This window comes from Drosophila pseudoobscura, chromosome 4 (genome assembly GCF_009870125.1).
Source record: "Drosophila pseudoobscura strain MV-25-SWS-2005 chromosome 4, UCI_Dpse_MV25, whole genome shotgun sequence".
NCBI lineage: Eukaryota > Metazoa > Arthropoda > Insecta > Diptera > Drosophilidae > Drosophila > Drosophila pseudoobscura.
Window position 1 is genome coordinate 26,786,990 of NC_046681.1, and position 21,073 is coordinate 26,808,062.

Below are 21,073 nucleotides of genomic sequence, written 5' to 3' on the forward strand. Positions count from 1 at the left end.
TTGCCGAGAGCCCCCAAGCCCCCCAGCTTTACCAAAAATCCCATCCTAAAACAAACCCCCGGTAAAAGCAAAGTCCCCACCTGCCTGCATTTCTGGTTTGTTTAGCTTTTTATGCTTTCCATAATTAAGTTCATGTCGATGTGGCAAGTTTTTGACATATACTCGCACGAGTACTCGTATGCATGTTAGTAAATACAACTTTTGGCTGCTGCAAATGTTGTACATTGCTCGAAAATTAATTATACGGCATCAGCCACACCCCCACACACACCCACACACCCCCACACACACTCTCTGGTTTGTTCCGAGTTGAAAGAATGTTTCTAGAATGTGTTAATTAGGTGCATTGCCTGGCTGGATGTTGCAGCTCCTCAAAATTAACAGCATACGAGTACGAGAGCGAGAATGGGATGGGATGGGCTTTCCTGATGAAGTGCTGCTGCTGCTGGGAAGTGAACCTTGAACTAGAGCAGAAAGTGGTGCAAGGTCGGGCACGGATAAGTGGCAGAAAAAGTCAAATATCAACTGAGGGGAGGATGAAAACGGAAACTATAAATTGAACATAATCCAGCATAAGAACCACTCAAATTTAAAGCAATTACCGAAACCTATTAGGGAGCCAGAAACTATGGCCAGAACTTAAATTTAAGTAGAAATATAAACGCACCGATAACCTCAGTCGAACATTAAACCAAAATGGAAACCGAACTGAACCGAAACCGAAACTGAAACTGAATTAATGTTCTAATCAAGTTTAACAACTTGGCCCATTATCCCCCCCACCCCATGGCCCTGTCGACTTTATGAGAAATGTGCAGAGACCCGCATAACTGGAGCATTTTATATTGATTTATAAATTTTCGCAAATTCCGCACGAATCAGCAGCAAACACGAACGAACTTCTTATGAGCCAACTTTTATGCTCTCGCACATAATTTTCAGCCTACAACTAACTATCTAAGAATGCTCGGAGCACTGGCCAGACCCCACCCTCCCAAGGCCGCTCTAATTGCATTTAATTAGCTGTTCGTCCTCTGCGTCTCTCACTTGCAAAGTTGGCCCCATTTCCCTGGGCCTGGGCCCGAGCCTGAGCCACGTCCCCATTGTTGGTGTCCCCGTGAGAGAGGAGGGTCTTCTGCCATCCCCGAAGAAGACGACGACGAAAAGTTGACCGACATAAATTTCATTAATTAGTTGAAAATTGTGCCCCGGCACTTTGTGAGAGCAACAATTTTTGAAGATTTGCTAATGCTAATGCCACTTGGCCGCTTGCTCCGGACCTCTTAGGTCATTAACCAAATGTGTTTATGGATGCATGATATGAGGGCCTGCCCGGCCCGGAGTCCTGCCCGAATAATGAGCACTTATTGAGGAAATTTATCCGAAACAAGATCAACCACAGTTTTGCGGTCAAATATGAAAAGTCCTGTGCTGTAAATCCTACTTCTACGCTTCTACGTCTCTACGCTGTGGCCACAAGTTTAACCCAGTTGCAACCAATATTTGATGCCGGTCCAAGTTGCCTCGACCTCGAGACCCTTTGCTGTGGCTGCCGCCTGCCGCCTGCCGCCTGCCACCCGGACTGGGAAACAGGCAGGGGAAGGGGACTGGGCAGGCTCAAGTTGCAGGCGAAACTTGGCCAACTTTAAGCAGGCATCATCTTTAAGCCCTCTCCCCAGACAGGCGCTGTGGCTGTGATAAACAAACAAACTTGTCTAATATTCCACTTTCCGTCCATGGCATCCTACTTTATTTCTCTTTTCCCACTTTCCTCAAGGATATACCGGATATATAGCAAATTTCGACGGGAACTCTGTAACAACGATTGACAAATTCGGGGCGACGAGCGACGAGCAACTGGGGGATTGCCGAATGGGGGATAAATCAATTGAAAAATATTAATGAATTATTTATGAGCTAAGACAGGACCAGGACCAGGACCAGGGCCAGGACCAGGAGGACCAGCCAGGGACTGGGAGAGCTTCTCAAATAAAAGAAGAACGAAAAAAAGCGAAAACCGAAAAAAGAACCAATGGGGAATACCCCCCAAGCCGCAAGAGGAAATAACCACAGAGAGAAAAAATAAAATAAAGAAAGAAAAGCTATAGCCAAAGCCAAAGCCAAAGCCAGAGCCCAAAAAGAAATAACTGTAGAAAAATTACGCTAGAGACTAATAAAACAAGATTATTGCGGTATAACCGCAGACAGTTGGTGGTAAAAGGGGGGGATTTTCCAAAGAGTCAGAGGGTTTGGGCGGCTGGGCGGTTGGGGGGATTCGGGGGAAGCCCCAAGCTAGACAATGAGCCAGCCATAAATCAGTGGAACGCAGAGCGAGCCCAGACAGAGGGAAACTGCATACAGTTTTTGGGGGGCAAAGGACCGAATGGAAAATGTGGGAAACGGTTCGGGGCCGACTTCATCCCAAAGCCGACTCGCACGCATTTAAGCAGTTTCCCAATCACGATGATGATGTAGAAGATAATTACGCCAATATGGCCAGAACTATCCAGCTGGAAGCGTAGACAGACAGGCAGACAGACAGCCATGGAGGCTGTCGGATGGACAGGAACAATGTGGATCTCCCTCTCCCCCTCCCTCTCTCTATCTGGCAGCAGGACAGGAAAATGTCCGTGTAAATATTAAATATTGACCAGCTCGGAATGGTAGAGCTGCAGGAGATGCATTCCGCATCGACAACTGGAATTCAATTTCGTTTGACACGTTCAGGCAAATGCAGAGGGGCTTCCGCCAGAGCTAAAGCCAATCACTTCGAATCACTCAGGTAGACAGAGGGAGTGGGTATAGAGAGAGCGACAGCAGAAGATAGATGCGGAGAGAGAATTGGCAAATATTGTCCGACCATAAATTGTGTGAAATTCCGTATAATTTCCCCAAATGTTCGACTCAAATTGAGAGGTTATCTGTGCCAGCAATGCATTCGGGCTAACTTAAAAATTCAAAATTAATTTCATAATTTTCCATAATACATTTTAATGAATATTCAATTGAATTTTATAATTTCAATTTGAAAAGATTACAAGTGCTTTAAGCGGCTCTCAAGAGCACCCTTAATGGGAATAGAACAAAGTCTGTTCCACTCAATATAAAATAAAGTGCAAATATTATTAATACTCGCTGGCATCAATAGAAGAGTCAATAATTCAATGGAAGAGACAATCATTTAACAGAAAAGTCAATAATTTAATAAAAGAGTCAATAACGTCATTTTCCTCTGGCCGTTTGGCCATCAACTGCTGGCGACCCGCCCCGTGCTGACAATTAGCTTAAAGTGGCAGCTACTGAAGTGAAATTTTTGTGCAAAACTAGATGGAAAAATTATGTCATTGAAAATTAAACATTAAACTGTCGTTCTGCTCTACCTATTGCATTGAATTTGTGAGATATACATATGGATTCTGAGTGTTTTTGATGCTGATATATATTTGTAAAATACAGCCACAGACAGGCCATCAAAGAAAGCTAAATGGGAAAAACTTTTCTACTTTATAAGATATAAAAAGAAAGTCACAGATATAAATGCAATATTCCTCGATTGATTCAACTTTGATATGTGAATGTTGGTTTGAATATATGAAGGAATATATATGAGGACTTTTTGATTAGTTTTTCAGATATATTGTAAACTCCTATACACTCTTATGTGATGTGTTTCATGTGGATTATTGATTGAAGCTTGCTTCACTTATTTCCTAAGAATAACGATGAAAATCAGTGCTCTCCATCAACACCTCTGGGAATCACTTGTGTTTTAAGGAGAATTATAATTATAGTATACTACTTTACAATATTCTAACAAGTATTAAAGTGTTTCAAATCATATAAACGGCAAAAAATGTGATGATTTTGCCATATTTCATCAAAATAGACACATGTACATACATATTATAACTGTGTTTAATAAATATTCCCCTCAAACTATAAATATTCTATGCGTACTAATGAAAAATGTGAAATATTAATGAAACACTTGGCTCAACAATTAATTATCATAAAGTGTTTGTACAATGTATGCTACGCTTTAAATGGTCCATATATCACATAGAACGGTTCCCATTGTGCATCGAACTGCAGCCACATAAATAGAAAACAAAACCCCCATCACTCGTCAGGGTATTTTTATGCAGAAAATTAATTATTAACAAATTGTTGAGGGGAACAAATGAATTGCTGGTGTTTTGGATGTTGCTGCTGCTCTTGATGTCAATATTGCTGCTGGTGCCGCTGGTGCTGCTGTTGCCCGTTGTGTGCAATTTGTGCATAATACATTAAATGCAATTTGAACTATTAAAAGCATACTTTCAGCGCCATTCGCATGGCGAACATAAAGGACGGACGACGTCCATTTTAGCTATTTTCCACGCACGTTAACATAATTTGCATTGCTGTGAAATATTCCGGAAACAGCTAAAGTATGCAATACAAAATGTTGCCCCCACTTTTTCCACGCTCTTCTTGCTCTCTGATAAAACAAAAACCGAACGATTTTGAGTACAAAACTTTGGATACCCTGCAGATCAGTAAGCAATACTTATGTATATAAAGGTTAGGCGGGATGTATCAATAAAATAGAGACGATCTTTAGGGACATAAATAGCTATATTCACAGTACCTTTTCTACAGGGTATCAAAAAGGTTCAAGTAGGAGGGTAAGGAGAGCGATTGAATGGGTGACTGGTTGCCTGGTTGAGTGAGTGAAAGAGCAAGAGCACTTACCGTTATAGAATGGCCAGAGTAGCTGTTTCTGTTGCTGTTCTTGTTGCTCCTGCTCCTGCTCCTGCTGGCCCTGTTGTAGTTGTTGCTGCATTATGCCAACAACTAACGCCATTATTATAATAACTGTACGTGTTGTTCTTGCTGCGGCGGCTCTCCTCTTGGTGCCTGGTGCTCGCGCTCCCACTCCCGCTCCCACTTCCACTTCCACTGCTGCTCCTACGGGTATCTCAGCTCTTTCTGTTGTTCTCTTCCCGGCTACTCCTGCTGTTCTCGCTGTTGCTCCCTCTGCTGCTCTTGCTGCGACGTCGACGCCCGCAGCTTGGCCTGGGTTACGCTCGGCCTGGACGTCGACGTCGTCGTCGTCGTCGGCGCCGCTGCGACGCAAAAATTCGCATAAATTTATATTGCAAATTTGTTTCCTTTCTCGTTGCTGGTGTTCCCGGTGTTCCTGGTGTTCCTGGCGCTGCTCCCGTTGTTTAACAATAACTATTGCTGCAGGCATCCAGCGAGATTTAATAGTTTTTGCCTGTCGTTGAGTTTTATTCGCCAGTTTTCAGATGATTTTCCCTGCTGCTGCATTTAAGTGCTGCCGCTGCTATTGCTGTTCGCGTCGCTGCCACTGCCCTTGCCGGTGCCACTGCTGCTAATGTTGCTGCTGCCGCAGTCGTTGGCGACTTTAGCAGCATAATGTGCCATTTGTTTGGTTTTCGGCCTTGTTCCCGTTTTCACTTTCACTTAAATTCTTTCAACAGATCCAATAGGTTCTTCCGCACAGCTATTTACGTTCTTCAGTTCAATTCACGATGCTTAAAGCTGGAGAAATCGAAGATACACTGATAAAAAGGCGAGTATCTAAGGGATAATTCGATTGTAGGGTTTTCATTTCTTATAAGAGGAAAATGGAGTGATGGTAAGCCCCTAAATGTTTTGGTATTCCTTTACAATTACAATGGAAAAGTCCCCATCTGATTGTCAGAAATCCCTCGGTGTTCCTTCGAATCGAAAGCCAAAACCAGAACAAGGACGATTGTTTAGTTTTCTGGCTTCTGGTCTTAATGTTGTGCTTCGGCTTTTGCCTTTACGTAATTGTGCTTTTCGAGCCGACAAAGAAATATTTGAAGGCTAGCCCTGGCCCCATAGCAACCACTAAAGACTGTTGCTGTAAGCAATACTCGTACTCCGAGTTGTTGTAGTTATTATGTCCTATAATGGCTGTGCTGCCATTTTTATGTAACAGTTCACTTAAACTTTATCTCTTGCCAGTTACCTGCACAGAGGCAAAAATGCATTAAGCCATCGCCTCCGGGTGTGGAATGGCCTATACCCCACAGCAACATTGCTGATGAGTTCGGGAGAAAAGTGAAGAAAATTGTTTTGAAAGAATGAGGACTTAAAGAGGGACACTGTAGGAGGGCGCTGTAGCCATGGCAAGCATATACATAGATACACCGGGAAAACGTCTTATTTACGAGAGTGAATTTCCGCGGAGGGCATTCTCGTTTTGTAGAAAATTGAAAACGGGTCCGCCGCAGGCAATAGCTTGAAGTATCCTAAAGTAAGAATTACCATAATATGCTTTACTCACTGCTGGATGCGGCTTTGCAGTCGCCACGGGACATTTGTTGCTGTTGTCCCTGTCCCTGCAGCAACATTTCTAATAAAAGCTACGAAAACAACCAAATCTGTCAGAGATTAAAGCTTTACAAAGTTCACGCTCCGGCTTTATCCATGGCATACTAATTCCCAGTCTAATATGCTTTCTATCCCTGCGGGGTATGGCTTAGTTCCTGGTCGGGCTGCTGCTGCTGTCGTTGCCTTTGCCTGTTGCTGCTGTTGCATCAACACTTTTGCTTTCGCCTGGCACTGAATGCCAAAGTTTCAACCTTTCAGTTTTGCTATTTTAGCAGCCACTTTCCCTGCACTTCAGTCCCTCTTCTGCGCGTCCAACATACCGCTCATCTCCCCACTTCGACAGCCCGGGCTGAGAGTCCATTTCTTTGTTTGTCTCTCTATCTTAGTTTCCTTTTGGCCGTCAGTTTACGTAGCTATTTTCCTTGTACAGCCCGCCCGCCTGCCGGCGGCCATCCTGGCCATTTGCTGTTAGTCTAATTTAATTGCATTCGTGGCTCGTTCTGTTGCTCATTGTTGCCACGTTACGTATACGCCGGGTGGACCCATAGTCGTGGGAGACAACGGAGAGAGCTTTCGAGTGAGATTCCATTGGGGTGTGCACTTTTTTTGCGCCCTGACCTGCCCTTTGTCCTTGTTATGCATTGTTTTGTTATCCCCTTAATCCTTATCAGTTGCAATTCCAGTGAAACAGAATAAACAACAACAACAAAGCCAAAACCAAAGAAAAAGAAAAAAAAAACAACAGGAAAAAAAGCGCAACAAACAAAATAGAATAGCTACCGAAGCTTTTGATACCCTGGCTAAAGCCTCGTTCCTTCAGAATCCTTGAAGAATATAATAAGATTTAATTTTGCTTATTAAAGATATTTTTCCATCAGGTTTTTGCGCATGAATGAATGATTTCCAATGGCTATACAATCAGCCAGATATCTGTATAATTTGGAAACTATTTCGCATACAAAAAGTGACTCAAGGAAATCTCTCTTCGCTGATACTCTATCGAGAAGGGCCCATTAATCGCACTACCCTCTTCAAGGGTATTAAAGTCAGACATACTCGTAGTAGTAGTAGTATAGTTATTTTTCGCTGACCCTATTTTGGTGGGCCACTTTTACTTTTAGTTTTATTCGCAACAGAAACAGAAACAGCAACAGCAACAGCCAGGTGAATGATTTATCGAATGGTGGCGGTCTGTGGTCCAGGCTCTCTCTACTAGCGCCCTCTCGTTCGCTCTTTAAACAAACTGTTGTAATTAATGATACAGAAAATGAAATTCAACACACTCGGAAAAACTTTGCCATAGATTTATTGCCTTGCACTTGAACCGAGCAATAAATAAATGGTGGGTGAAAATGGCTCTGAGGCTCCTGCTCCTGCTCCTGATTAGCCGAGAGCGTGTTGGTTTTCCTTCAGGTAATTGTAATTGCTGTGGCGTGGGCTTTTCCAATTGAATTGTTGGTTTAAGTACTTACTCTTAAGGAGCTGAGATGGGGATAGTGCTAAATCTTAACAAAAGGCAAAAGATATCAGGCAAGAAAAGGAGAAGGGAGTTACTTAATTCTCTCTCCGAATCTCAAGAATTATTGGAAAAACTCCTCCCAAATAGGAACATTAATCAAGCGATATTAAAACCTAAAAAACAGTCCCCCAGAAATGCCTGATGTCAAATTTTGCAACGAAATATTAATTATAAGAACTATCATTAATTATAAAACTAAATTGACATGATATGCGAAAAGTTCTTATCTCCAGTGATACCCTATAAAAAGGGCAAAAGAACCCGCTCAAAGTGAAAAGGCATTCAAAAGACTGTGAAATGTGCCTCAAAAGGATGACAACTTTTTTTTGGTTGCACAAAGTTCATGAAATTGCTTGGAAAAAAGAGTTAAGTAAAAGAGAAAAGCAGAGAACAGAGAGCACAGAGCACAGACAAGAACGAAGAATAAAATACACAAAACTCAAAAGAGATAATGGAAAGTTTTTTTGAATAAAGACCTGAAGCTTAACCCTGAACTATACGTCAATTAAAACATTGCTTAAATACAGAAAAGAGTTTACTTGGTACTCGTTATCGTTATCCTCTCTTTAACACATCATCACAAGATTTATTAAGCTTTTAAGGGCTTCTATATTTATAGGGAAACATCCAATAATTATGGAAACTTTGGCAAAAACACAATTAAAACTTGTTGGCTAAGAAAAGTTGTTAAAAGTGCAATATTTTGAATGAGGAAAAGCAAAAAGTGCACAAGGAAATAAAAAACGAAAGTTCAATGATAGTTTCCAAATAAAATATGATCCTTGGCCATCTAATACAAAAATCTACACAAACACCCAGTACGATGTTAAAGTATTTCTTTGATTTGATTTTCTTCAACAAGCAGCGAAAACTTTACTCTACATAAACTATTCTGAGGCCAGGAGAACTTAATTTTTCGCAGGATTCCCACTGCTTTTATATTCTATGGACAAGCCCCGGGGAGTCAGTCAATAAAATTCCTTTTAATAATGAAGAAAGAAGCACAAGCACCTGTTCAGGCAGTCATAAAATGGCGCTTCAAAACCGAAACGAATGGGGCTACATAAAAATTACAACCTTTTTGTGGAACACAGTTTATGAAATTGAATTGTTTGGCAGAAGGAGTTTCCACTCGAAAGTTAACCTTTAACCGAAGACTACTCTTCAGTCTCCCATTTGGAAAAGGTATGCAGACCACTGCCAAAAATAAAACTTACTTTAATCAAGCGGCTCCTCCCATGGGGAATCCCGCCCCGAAAGTCAATCAATAAAATTCCCTTTAATAAAGCCCGAAAAAAAAATACCTGCCCAGGCAGTCGTAAAAAAGCGTTCCAAAAACGATATGAAATATCGTATGCTTCATAAAGATTAAAACCAGCTTCTTTTTCATGTGTGCGTGTGCGTCTTCTCCATGTGGCAGATGCAGTAGGAATTTGCCACAAGCACATACACAGAATAAGAGAGCGGCATTGCCGTGCTCGTCCTGCCAACATTTTATTATCCTTGGATGCCGGCACAGACCACAAAGTGTGCGGGCAACAGCTTGGGGGAAGCCTTTCGCAGGATACCTATGAGGCCGCACCAGCCCCCGTCCCGACTTCCAAGTCAGAGTCGGGAGGGAGGGAGGGAGTCTATGGCTAAGCGGATTTTGCAGAGATCGAGGCGGAGTCTGAGGGAAGCCAAGAACCCAGCCACCAGCAACCAGCAGCCGGCACCCAGCACCCAGGACACAGACTGTCTGTCAATAAGCCTTATTCTACAAGATTTCATCTCTCATACCCGTATGAGAATAAATGTGTGGTATGTATATGTCCCTGTCCGCCTTGGCTGGTGCTGATGCTGATGGTGATGGTGAGGTTGCGTGTACTTTTGTGCTTGCCAAAGCTTTTCACAGGCGCGTGTTTATGAATTATTAGCATAAACAATCACACAGATACTCCCAGGCACTCACAGACACCCACAGACAGGCGACGACCATGGGCGAGAGGGCACTGTGCAAATTCTGATTAAATGTAATGCGCTCAAAGCGCATTCAAAGTTTCGATTGAATTATTAATGGGCCGGGCGCCCATCTGGGGCTGGCCACGGCCGGGTCATTAGCCAGAATGTAGCCAAAAACTGGCCACCAACAATTATGTCCATTATTCAGTATCATATCCACACGCCCGGGTGTCCAGAGTGCACTAAGCTTTCAATGGGATTAGCCATACTTAGCCATACAATGCGTACATGTATGGTGTGTTCACACTCCATTAGAGATCGATGTAAGGGCGGAAATTCATGCAACATTTGGGCGCTTAAATTCTTTGGCTTAAATTTTCGGTGCGGTTTTTCTTAGCCCTTGAGGAACTTTTACCCTTGAGGGCAGATGGAGCATCAACGAAAAAAAGCATTTCCCTTTTACATTATTTATTCGACCCTTGACAGCCTTTTCATATATATTTCATACTTTCTTTTTTACATTTTCTTCGTGTTGAAGCATTTTAATTTTCAACGAGAAAAGTTCCCTCTAAAAAGGAAGAGGCCATAAGAGGCTTCGGCTGATGGGCTGACGCTGACCTTCGAAGAGAGCTTTGTGTCAGCGGCAAGTTTGATTGATTGGTGGCAGGACAAGGACCAGGGCCCAGAGAAAGCAACCAGCAACCAGCAAGCGCCCAAAAGTCAGGTGAATAGTCAGGTGTCAATCGTAAGCCGCTTCGAAGGGTCCCACGGAAAACAAAAGCGGAATAAAGGCTTCTCCCGTGACATTTTCAAGATGTATGGCCTTGTAAATGAGATTGTTGGCGGGCTGCTACCGGTATTCCCTGCCATTTTTAATTGGCTTATAAGTCAAGAGCCGTAAAATGGAATTATTGCCAGGCGGCATGGCGGGCGACAGGCAAACAATTCGTTGTTTGGGTAATTGCCAAACTGTGTTTAAAAATGCTTAAATATTGTTTGCCTAATTAAACCAGAGATTTCATGAAAAGTACATCAGAAAAGAGTTCGTGGAACTCGTGGGAAGAGTATTTTTAAGCTTGTTTCACGGGAAGCTCTGAAGGGTTCTTTTTTTAATTTCATTGACATATTTCAGATTGTTGAAAAGTCTTTTACTTATTTTGTTTTTATTCCGGAATGTTTTCCCGGGAAAAATTTAATTAGGATTTGAGTGTTTGAGTGACTCGAAAGTATTTCGAATTTCATTTAAAATTGAAGAATATTTTTAGCCACATGTAAAGGAATGTGAAATAATGAATATGCTGGAATATCTAAGGTGCTCAGGTGTTCAGGTGTTTGATTTAGAAAGGGCTCCAAAGAGAGGGCTTAAATACTGCCTTTAACCAACATTTAATTGAAGCCTTTCCAGAACAGAGAACAAATTTCAAAGGCCTGTTCTTTCATGGGCATATTCCAAGTCGTTGAATAGTCGAAACACTTTTTGCCCAGCTTACTCGCAAAAGTGTCCTATGCAAAATTTAATTATGCTTCACTTTGAGCCTGAAAGTGTTTGAAACCAACATTTGCGGTGCTCAAACACAGTCTGTTCTGTAACTACAGTTTGGTGTAGTACTTTGCCAGCCAGCTAATCCATGGTCTAGAACAGAGTCTCCGTCTCCCCTCGACTAACCGCTCTGCAAAAACCAAACAAACCGGAACCAAAGCCGAGCCAAACACTTTTCTGCACTTGTTTACGGCCCAAAGCGGCGGCATTAAAGCCATCAACGTGGAGCTCCATTGCATGTTTGGGCCACATTCTGGCCTAGGTCTAGAGCACACACACACACATACACGTATGGAATGGGGCAAAGTAAATTGCTTGACGATTTTCGCGTCATTTTTCTGGCCTCCGCTGGGGCATAACCCCAGCTCTTTCAGGATCCCCGCCACCGCGCGCTGTCTGCACGGTTGGCTGGGCATAAATCACACGAAAGTAGGAATAAATGTTCAATGTTTGTTTGAATGGGGATTTACCACATTCGGTTGCATGCCCCTCGTAATTCTAGGGCCCATAGCCAGCCAGAGGCAGGGCGAGCAGGGGAGAGAGGTGTTGTTTGTGATTGGGGATCGGTCCCAGAAATCGACAGTTTATTTATTCATTTTGACAGTTTTATGTACACGCACGAGCGAATCGCCGATTAGGGTGCTTAATTTCATGGTTAATCCGCTACAAATGTCATCTGTCAATGCGATATATGTACAAACAATATACAATAGATTATTGTAAGCCCACGCCACACACTCCACCATTCTCACACCCCCTCCCCCAGTCAAGTACTATAAGCCTCTAATTGCAGTTGCATGTCTGTTCTGCTGTGTTGTGTTGTATCTTAAATATGCAGAAATCCAGGCGTAAATTTGTCAATTGACAATTGGAATTGGTATTCTATGCGGCTGACATTTGACACAGTTTGTTATTGTTGTATGTTTGTTGATTGACAATGACAGCGGCGCCAGTTGATGATTGAAGAATGAGAAGGGAATGGGGGTAGGGGTAGGGGCAGGGCGAGTGTTGTTGGCCATGTTTGTGGCACCCTTACACCGCACCCCGCTCACGCACTCGTGCACACAGATACACAACGATACACAACGGGCACTGAACGAACACTGGGAGACACAATTGATGACAATCGACATTGTTCATGAATATTTAAATTCCTATTGTTGTTTAGGCTGCGGTTGGTTTCCCGCACTGCGTAAACCCTTTTCTCTTATTGCCAAAAACTCCTCTGCCGCTGCCGCTGCCGCTGCCGCTACCACTTCCGCTTCGTTAACGCGTTTGCCGTTTGTCCTCCTGCTGGGAGGACGGCTGTAAAATTACGTTTCTCTGATGGAAAACTCGCGTATTTTCGTTATTTTTGGGGTCTCGCCGTTTACCGTTCTCTTGGCGCGTGTCTCGAGGGCACGTGTCGCACTTCCGCAGCCCCTGAATGCCGTTACAATACTGCTTGGACGAGGTTATGGTCGGAGATCGCGAAGGCTCCCTTCTTCGCGACGAGGCACGAGGACCGGACGCCAACGAGGACGAGCCCAAACACTTACACACTAGAGCAGAGCCGAAGTCGTGCCTGAGCTTCTGTGGGGGCACATATTCGCCGCACTCCGAATGTGAATGAAAGCTTCGCTGAGGCAGGGGTAAAAAGTTTACAGCCCCTGAACAGGTTGCGAGCTTTAACCCTCCGTGGATATTTAACATTTTTGTTCAGGGGAACAGCTGTAACAGAGCAACAGCGCTGTTAACACTCCAGGTTAACAGCCTGCTAACGCTCCCAGGTACCACTCTCCGTTAACAGCCAGTTACAGGACTCTGAACCCACTCTCTGGCAGCGCTATCCCGTTAAAGAATGTTCAAGGGTTTTGGGTTTTAGTTGCGGGAAATCAGGTTTCTTCATGAGAATCAATCAATTATCGGTGTCTTGGGTTGCGATATGGTGCCTCCTAGTAGGCTACTACTCTGAGTAGCTTTTTCCGGGCTTTCTAGCACTTTGACCACCTATGGGAGTGTAGTTTCTCATTAAAAATCATCTCTAGCTTCACTTACCAGCAAAAAGCTGTCAGCCTGGAGCTTGGAGCGTGGACGCTCCCTTTTCAGCTTGATGGTCCTCTCCAGGAGGACGCAGTAGAACGCATCCGAGGCTCTAGTCCCCGCCAGTAGGCCCCCGCGATCATTGCTGTAAGCGGTGCGGTCCACGTTGAAGCCGCCCCAATGTCCTCCAGAAGAGCGACCTCCTCGGGACTCAATTGCTTTTTCTTCAGCTTCTGTTTGCAGCAGTCGTCATTGATCAGTGACAACCTCCTTGGCGCACTCTTCGAGGTCCTTGCCGCAAGTCAAAAACTAAAACAGGGATGATATTCGTCTCGAACCGATACTAATTCTCTCCAACCCTGTTTTTGGACGATGAACAGAGAAAGCAGAGAGCAGGCTTTGATTAGTTTTAGAGGGCAGATCCGACATCAGACTACCTCTAAAGCATTTCAATTCACACTCAAATTATAAAACGACAAAAATTGTAATTCCCAAAAGTGGAACGTGATTCTTTGCAAGCTCCTTCCGTACTTCACTTGCGGCGAGGGCGAAGATGTTTCGCCAAATAAAGAGCATGTGCATGGTGACGCGTTCCCTGACTCGCGGTGAGTATTTCCATGTTAGTGGCGGAGTCCATGATGTAATGGCGATGGGGCTCTTCAACCTCCAGGTGAGAAGCGGCTCTTGTCCGTGGTGCCTTTGCGCTGGAACAAATATAGTTCCCAAAACGATGCGAAGTCCGAAGAGGGAGGGTCCACCGAGGCGGAACAATTTGGAAACAGGAAGAAGTTGAACCGTCGCGAAGCCTTGAGGAAGATGATGAAGGACAACAGCATCGAGCAACAGCCTGGCCAAGATCAGATTTCTGAGCAGGGTCAGTCACAACCGTGGAGTTGGTGTCTCCCTTGGGTCCCCCAGCCCACCTACCGCGGGCCTGAAGTCAAGAAGATGCCCGAGGAGGAGGCCCCCAAGGATGAGAAGAAACTGAAGCTGAACCGCCGTTTCTATTTAAGACAGATGGGCAAGGACAGCCTGATGAACCCCAAAGTGAAGAAGCCGATCGACGACATGCAAATCGGCTCAATCAAAAGAAAAAGGGAGTTGCTGGATCATTCACGAGTGGAATCCTTGAATCTGAAGTGGAAAGAGCGCCAGGAAGAGATTGAAAAGCGGAGGCAGGAGGCTGGCAAGAACAAGTACGTCTCCCGATTCGAGATGAACACGGGACGGATGGAGAAGATCAAATAGTCGATCACTCCAATACCCTCCCCTAAGCATGCTCTCTCCGTGACACTTCCTGTACACACACCTGTAGGGTCGAGGGCATCCTTACCGAGTTTCAATTGTTAATTGTTCAAATTCTTGTTATCATCCAGCAAATACAAATACTTTTATTTAAAAGACTTTAGTCAACAGTCGATATCTTATAGGATGTGCCTTCTATTACTATAATTGTCATATTAAACAGCTGGGCACAGCAATAAAGTACAGAATTTTAGACGCAGAAAGTCCACGGATGTTTTGTACTTTTTAATTTATTCTTTACCACTCTCCGTTTCTTGAACCCAGCTCCGATGTCTAGTTCTCTTCCGATCTAGTTCTCGCATAGTTCGTAGAAGAACTAGAACTATCGGACGATAATTCATATCGATATTTATTCGGATACTTACGATATTTCCTACAAGGTTCCTAGTAAACACAATTGTAGATTAACCAGACCTCGCAAATAACGGTTGACACTTTCGGGGTGACTGATAAAAACCTCTCATTGACGGACACATTGAGAAAAGGGACTGAAAATACCCGCTCAAATTTGTTTTTGCTCAACTCGCTCTTCGCTCAAGCAAAGACCGATATTTTCACCTCTCTTTTGTTCCTGATTTTCGCTGAGCATCTTGTCGCGAGCGAACGTATGTATGCGTGCTTGTGCGTGTGATGCTTATGGCAACGATCGATCTCGTCGCCAAAAGTCACTCCCTTAGCATTAAGTGCGAATGAAAGGCACATAGTATAGTGAGTGTGAGTGAGACGGCATATGTTGATGTTGATTAACCCTTAACAGGCCCGTGGGGTTTATAATTTTAAAATAAAATGATTTTACTGATATATTAATATTTATATTTTATGCAGCCATTAATAATTTTTCTTCAACATTTTTAGTTATATAAATTTCTTTATAAATAAGCTAAGGGTGGCCCCACCAAATATTGAAATCAGACAAAATTGGGGACAATAAGTTTCTTTCGTACAAAATTAAAAGTGTCCGAATAATTGTTGTGCGTAAAAAAGTGGCCTTTTTGATACTTTTAATTTTTTTTGATATGCCAAAGAAGGTTTTTTTGTTTTTAGATTTGACGCCCGTTAATACAATATAGGATTAAATTACTTTATAAAGGTTAACAATTTGAATATTTGAATTAATATTTAAATATTACTAAAAATGTGAATTAATTTGAAGTTGGCGCGTTACATTATGTACATATAAAGAAGCGCAATCGATATCAATAGTATCGAGCCAAAACGATCTGAATAATGATCTCTAGATTTAAGAGATTACGAAATAAAACGAACGAGCAAGGAACTACATCGAGCGGATTAAGGAAGGTCTTAATTGTGTAGACGGATTCCACTGGAAAACTGTTGGAGGGACTTAGCTCGTACATTTGATATCCAAGTTCATAATGAAATAAAAAACTGTTTGTCAAACTTAAATACTTTTCAAGTTATTTATAAAGAAAGTTGATATGGACGAGTGTCCGAATAAATGTTGTGTATGTAATTTGTTTGTTCTCGGGACATAAGGGTTAAGAATATATAAAAAAAATCGTCAAGTCAAAAAATCAACACGAACGAACTTCGGCTCCCGACGAGACCACTTTGTATAATTGCATCATGTTCTATACGGTTTGACTATTAGAGCTTAAAATGAATCGTGAAAAACAAAACGAAAATATTCTTTTTCGCATTTTGCAAATAAATATACATATTACAATACAATAGCCCAAAAGATGCGGAAAACATGAATAAATAAACACTTTACTCAGACACTTTTTTGGTTCGGCTCATCAAAACAGACTTTTGCTGCGAGCGCTTGACGAAGTTGACGCCTCTCGAAGTTGTTATTGTGAGACACGATCGTGTGTCGGGCTCAACCGAAAACACGAAGCACAACACAAGCGAAGAGACAAAAAGTGTTCGGCTCAGTAAGAGACCGTGTCGGCGTGGTCTTTTTCTGTTTTGTCTGTTTTGACGAGACAGCAAAGGGAAAAAGTGTCGACCGTTGTTTGCGAGCTATGAGATTAGCAGCAAGGTAAATACAAATGTAGGGCTATAATACTAAAACAACCTAACAGAATCAATTATTTTGCATGTATGCTTCCCAACCACACCCTTACAACATTTATTAATGTAGACGTATAAAAACTACACAAAAGAAACAAAATGAAAGAACGAATCCGTCAAATCGCGCTTAAATCTTATCTCGTTGCACTTCCTTTCATTAATAATTATGAAATACGAATTTTCTAGATCATATTCATATAAGATCATTTGCTACTCCGAGCTACGGCGCTCTCCCAGGGCATCAACCAGTTTACGAATAAAGTCCCAAGCCCAAGGTTACATCGAAATAAAGTTCGATGCTTCGGGGCTATATGGAAAGACCCACAAAACATTAAACACCGCCCCACTTGTCGTATCACCGTTATAAGACTAAGTTTTTTTTTCCTTTTAAAGACGCAATTAATAATTCTAGTTTGCTTTCCAATGACTTTGTTGCAGAATTTGTACTTAACTTTTCCATTTTTGGAAGTCTCCGGGAACGGCGGTATTATCGAATTTTCATATATGTACATGTTAAAATAGCGATGGATGATGAACAGCCCCAACTGTCGTGTCTGATGAGGACATAGAATCATCGAATCTGTTCGAGGTGTGTATTAAAGAGGACCACCTGACCACCAACCAACAGCCCCCCCACTTGTCGTATCCATCTGGAGCGCAGGACCGGCTGGTTGGTCCATTCCCTTTGGATGCCGATGACACAGAAGGTGTGTAGTGTGGGAATTACTTTGGAGCAGGTTCACCAGGTTCTTCCTCCAGATGAAGTCGAGATGAACGAAATTGACATGGTAATGCTGCTCGCCTTCGAGCGAGCAACATACTGCACTAAATTAAACGCCCTAAAAAACTTCCAGGAGCAACATGACGTCAATTCTGAAGGAATACAGCGATCCCGAATTTGCTATTTACATGGACGAATACCATATGCAATGGTACCAGCATTCCAAACAGACCAGTCCAGTCACGAAAAGTTCTGGCAGTCGCTGCAATTCGAATTGACGGGACGGCCATGCATTTTGTGTACTTCCATGTTCCTAAAGTAACACAAAAATCCATTTTGGGCTCCATCGTGGTCAAGAAGCCAATATCATGACCCGCCAGACGGCAATCCCTGGAAATTTTCCATAAAGAGAGAAATAATTTTCTTTCGAGGATATTTTCATTTCCCTGTTTGCACTGCTTAAAATTAAAAAGTATGTTTGCAAAATTCCCTCAACTGCTTGAAATTCAGAATGTACCTTTCTGCGATGTTTTTTGTGGTGTACTTTTATCCGATTTTCCCAACTTTCACTGGTGTCCTTCAGTGCTAAAACATCCCTATTATATGCCGTCCCAATATTATATTACAAGCAAGCAGTGAGCATTGGGAAAATCAAGCAGTTTTCGGATGAAAAAGCGCCATAAAGCCACTGTTAAGCAGGCGAAACTGTTCGTCGAATTTGTTGCGTCGCCGAAAATTCGACTGTGGATGACCGTTTTCTAAACAAATGTTTATGTTGTTACGTTGTGAAACTTAAAGCGCCATATTTCGAGGTAAAAGCATACGATAATAACATGAAAAATATTGCAGTCGCCTATTGGCGCGTGATTTGGCCACACCACAAATAAGCACTTGATGTTTGTCAAGAATAACATGAACAAACACCCTCGCGGAACAGAGGGCTTTGCAGCAGCTGCTGCAAGAAATTAACACGCAAAGACAACCGCCGCAACCGCCGCTGCCACCACCGGCAACGCGCTCTCTTTTCAGCTCTTATTTCGTACAGTACAACAGAAAAATGCGTTCATCTCTCTCCCATCCAACATCAAATAAGACCCGAAAAGCGTTTACCGACCACCTTGTATAATTTCAAGACAAATTTAAAATAAAAGCTTTGGAAAAACCATTGAGACTGGTTTGGTATCGAATAATTATAGATTTTGGTTGAATTATTATAAAATGGGAATTTTTCATATTGTATTTAACTGTAAAACGGGCAAACCCATTGGGACTTGCAGATCTCGTCAGCGACGCTACGCTTCGATTGGTGTTAGCTCTTTCGTTCTTCCGATCGAACGTCTCAAAGAGGCTGCTTTAAAGGTCATTTTGAGGACTTCGAGACCTTGGAGAACACCCTAAAAAACTTCCAACATGACGTCAATTCTGAAGGAATACTGCGATTCCGAATTTGCTATTTACATGGACGAATACCATATGCCATGGTACCAGCATTCCCAAACAGATTAGGAAAATCACGAAAAGTTCTGGCAGTCGCTGCAATTCGAATTGACGGGACGGCCAGGCCGAGGCCCTGTAGGCCGCCTTGCCTAGAAATTAGTTTAAGGCCATTATCCGGCTATAATAATGATTTTCCAATCTGTAATATATGCACGATTATTTCCTTGTGATACGAGACTGAGAAACAGACGGAATAAGTATAGTGTGTACTCTTCTGTGATATTAACATATGTACAAAGACAACCACCGCAACCGTTCTGAACCATGGATTAATGGGTTTTTTCAAAAACAATATCAAAAACCTTAGGGGACTGACTTTTACCGACGGAACCACCTTGAATACTTGCATCATGGGCTCCGCCTGCAATCTGCAGTCGCAGACGCGAAGTAAGAGTACCAGTAAAACCGAGTCAATATTTTTAAAACCCAATGAATTAGTGTAATCTTAGGTGGTATTTGCAAATACCATTTGCAGAAAATAAAATAAAATCCGGGAAGAGACCCTCGCGGGACAAAGAGCCGTGCAGGACTAGCTACAAGATATTAACATGCAGAAAGCTCTGAATCCTTCATTAATGGGTTTGCTACATTGGCAGGTTCCGGTTCCAGGTCCAGGTTTTTTCAAAAACAAATACTAGAAATAGATTTAAGGAATACAAATATATCAAACTCTTTGTGGAAAAGTTTAATGCGACCAGTTTTGGGGGTACAACTATGGTGGACGAATTTTGAGCAAATGCTGAAGAAGCGCATGTTGTCTCCATTTTATAGGCCGCGGAACACATGAACTTGAAGCAGCGCTGCGCTGTTGTCAGCCGGCCTCTGTGTCTCTTCCCTCTTGCTCTGGCACATGCTGCATATCTTTCTATTCTTTCTATTTCGCTGTCGGCTCTGCTCACCGTTACTTTGTATATGTGTGCATGTGTTGGGTTCCGACGCTGCTCTGCGGCTGGGCCTGTTGAAATCTAGTGATGACAGCTGCGCCAACTGATAGTTTGCTGGTAGATATTAAAACTAGAAAATAATAAGCGTACAAGAGCGTACCAAGGGCGGAAAGTGTTAAAACACCTTCAAAAACGTAACATTAGCAAATTAATAATAATTAAAATTGAAATACAGTCACAGGGTTTGTGAAAAGCGCAGATGATTGCCATCCAAACGATATTGGCTAGTGGAAAAACACATGTGTATTAAATTTGACAAAAGAGCGGGAACTTCTATATAATTTTTGGGTGCCTTCTCCCACACTCCAACACTTTTCCCACTATCAGAGAATTATGCAAAAAACATGGACAGCTTTTGTGATTTTTTAGTTATGTTTATTCAAGACTAAAATCATTGTTATCTTACTTCTTTAATTTTTTATATTTTTCAACGCCCAAACGTCTGATATGCTCACCTCTATTTCCAATGTTATCCATGTACAGCAGCAACCTTCGTTGTGATTGGATATGTGTGAGTATGCATGTATATGCGAGTGTGTATGTGTGGTTCTCCGTTACTTTGTCTGGGGCTGTGACAATCCAGGGATGACACTGCGCCTAGTGATGGAACAGACGCTTTGCTTCTCAGCTGTATATCGGCCTAATAAATATGCATGTTAAATGCGTTTAATGCATGTTCTTTATCAAAAGAACAGAGACGAAAATCTAGGGCATGGAACAGCCTGCCCTGTATAAATTTGTATGTCTTGACAAATTTAGTAAAACTTCTTCATTTCTACACATACTCAATAACTACTCATTTGATACATATAAACCACATATTTATCGTACAGCAAAAAGACGCCAGATGTAATAAAACAGATGGCGCCAAAGTTATTTTACATGCAATTCAGCTTTTGTCGAATTCATGTAGCTCTACATCTGTATGTAAAACATTTAAAATGCTGTGCAACTCTTCGTTCCAAAGCGCTAATTTTGGACAAATTTTTCTACATGGCGGCTACTACACATAGAGTGGCCATATAATGTTAGTGGAAAAATTCAAATTTCTTGGTTGAAAAACTGACCGTTTAAATTAGGTATAATTTTGTATTCCATAATAAAACTATGCAGTGTTCGATGTAGCCACTAAACATACGGCATATATTGCAAGCGAACTTTCTGGATTGGGTCCCAGGGTC

At 42.4% G+C, this 21,073-nt stretch overlaps 2 protein-coding genes across 3 annotated transcripts in view; one reads left to right on the top strand and one right to left on the bottom strand.

Moving 5' to 3' along the window:
* The window catches only part of dpr3 (defective proboscis extension response 3), a 72,749-nt gene that overhangs the window by 47,038 nt on the left and 4,638 nt on the right, over window positions 1-21,073 (bottom strand). Inside the window, exon 1 of one of the 2 annotated variants that reach the window (XM_033380053.1) lies at window positions 4,735-5,435. The exons of the other annotated variant lie outside the window; for it this stretch is intronic. Coding sequence (XP_033235944.1) covers window positions 4,735-5,236 — 502 coding nt within the window. The 5' untranslated portion in view covers window positions 5,237-5,435. Of the gene's footprint in view, window positions 1-4,734; window positions 5,436-21,073 lie in introns of those variants that run through there. 2 annotated transcript variants of the gene reach the window in all.
* On the top strand, window positions 13,804-14,791 carry LOC6903150 (uncharacterized). The gene is made up of 2 exons (XM_002132814.3): window positions 13,804-13,993; window positions 14,059-14,791. The coding sequence occupies exons 1-2, from the start codon at window positions 13,942-13,944 to the stop codon at window positions 14,634-14,636; spliced, it is 630 nt and encodes a 209-aa protein (XP_002132850.3). The 5' UTR covers window positions 13,804-13,941; the 3' UTR covers window positions 14,637-14,791.

Coding starts and splice junctions, on each gene's coding strand:
- LOC6903150 (XM_002132814.3), top strand. CDS start 13,942: ATGTTTCGCCAAATAAAGAGCATGTGCATGGTGACGCGTTCCCTGACT. Junction 13,994..14,058: donor GACGCGTTCCCTGACTCGCG/GTGAGTATTTCC, acceptor TTCAACCTCCAG/GTGAGAAGCGGCTCTTGTCC.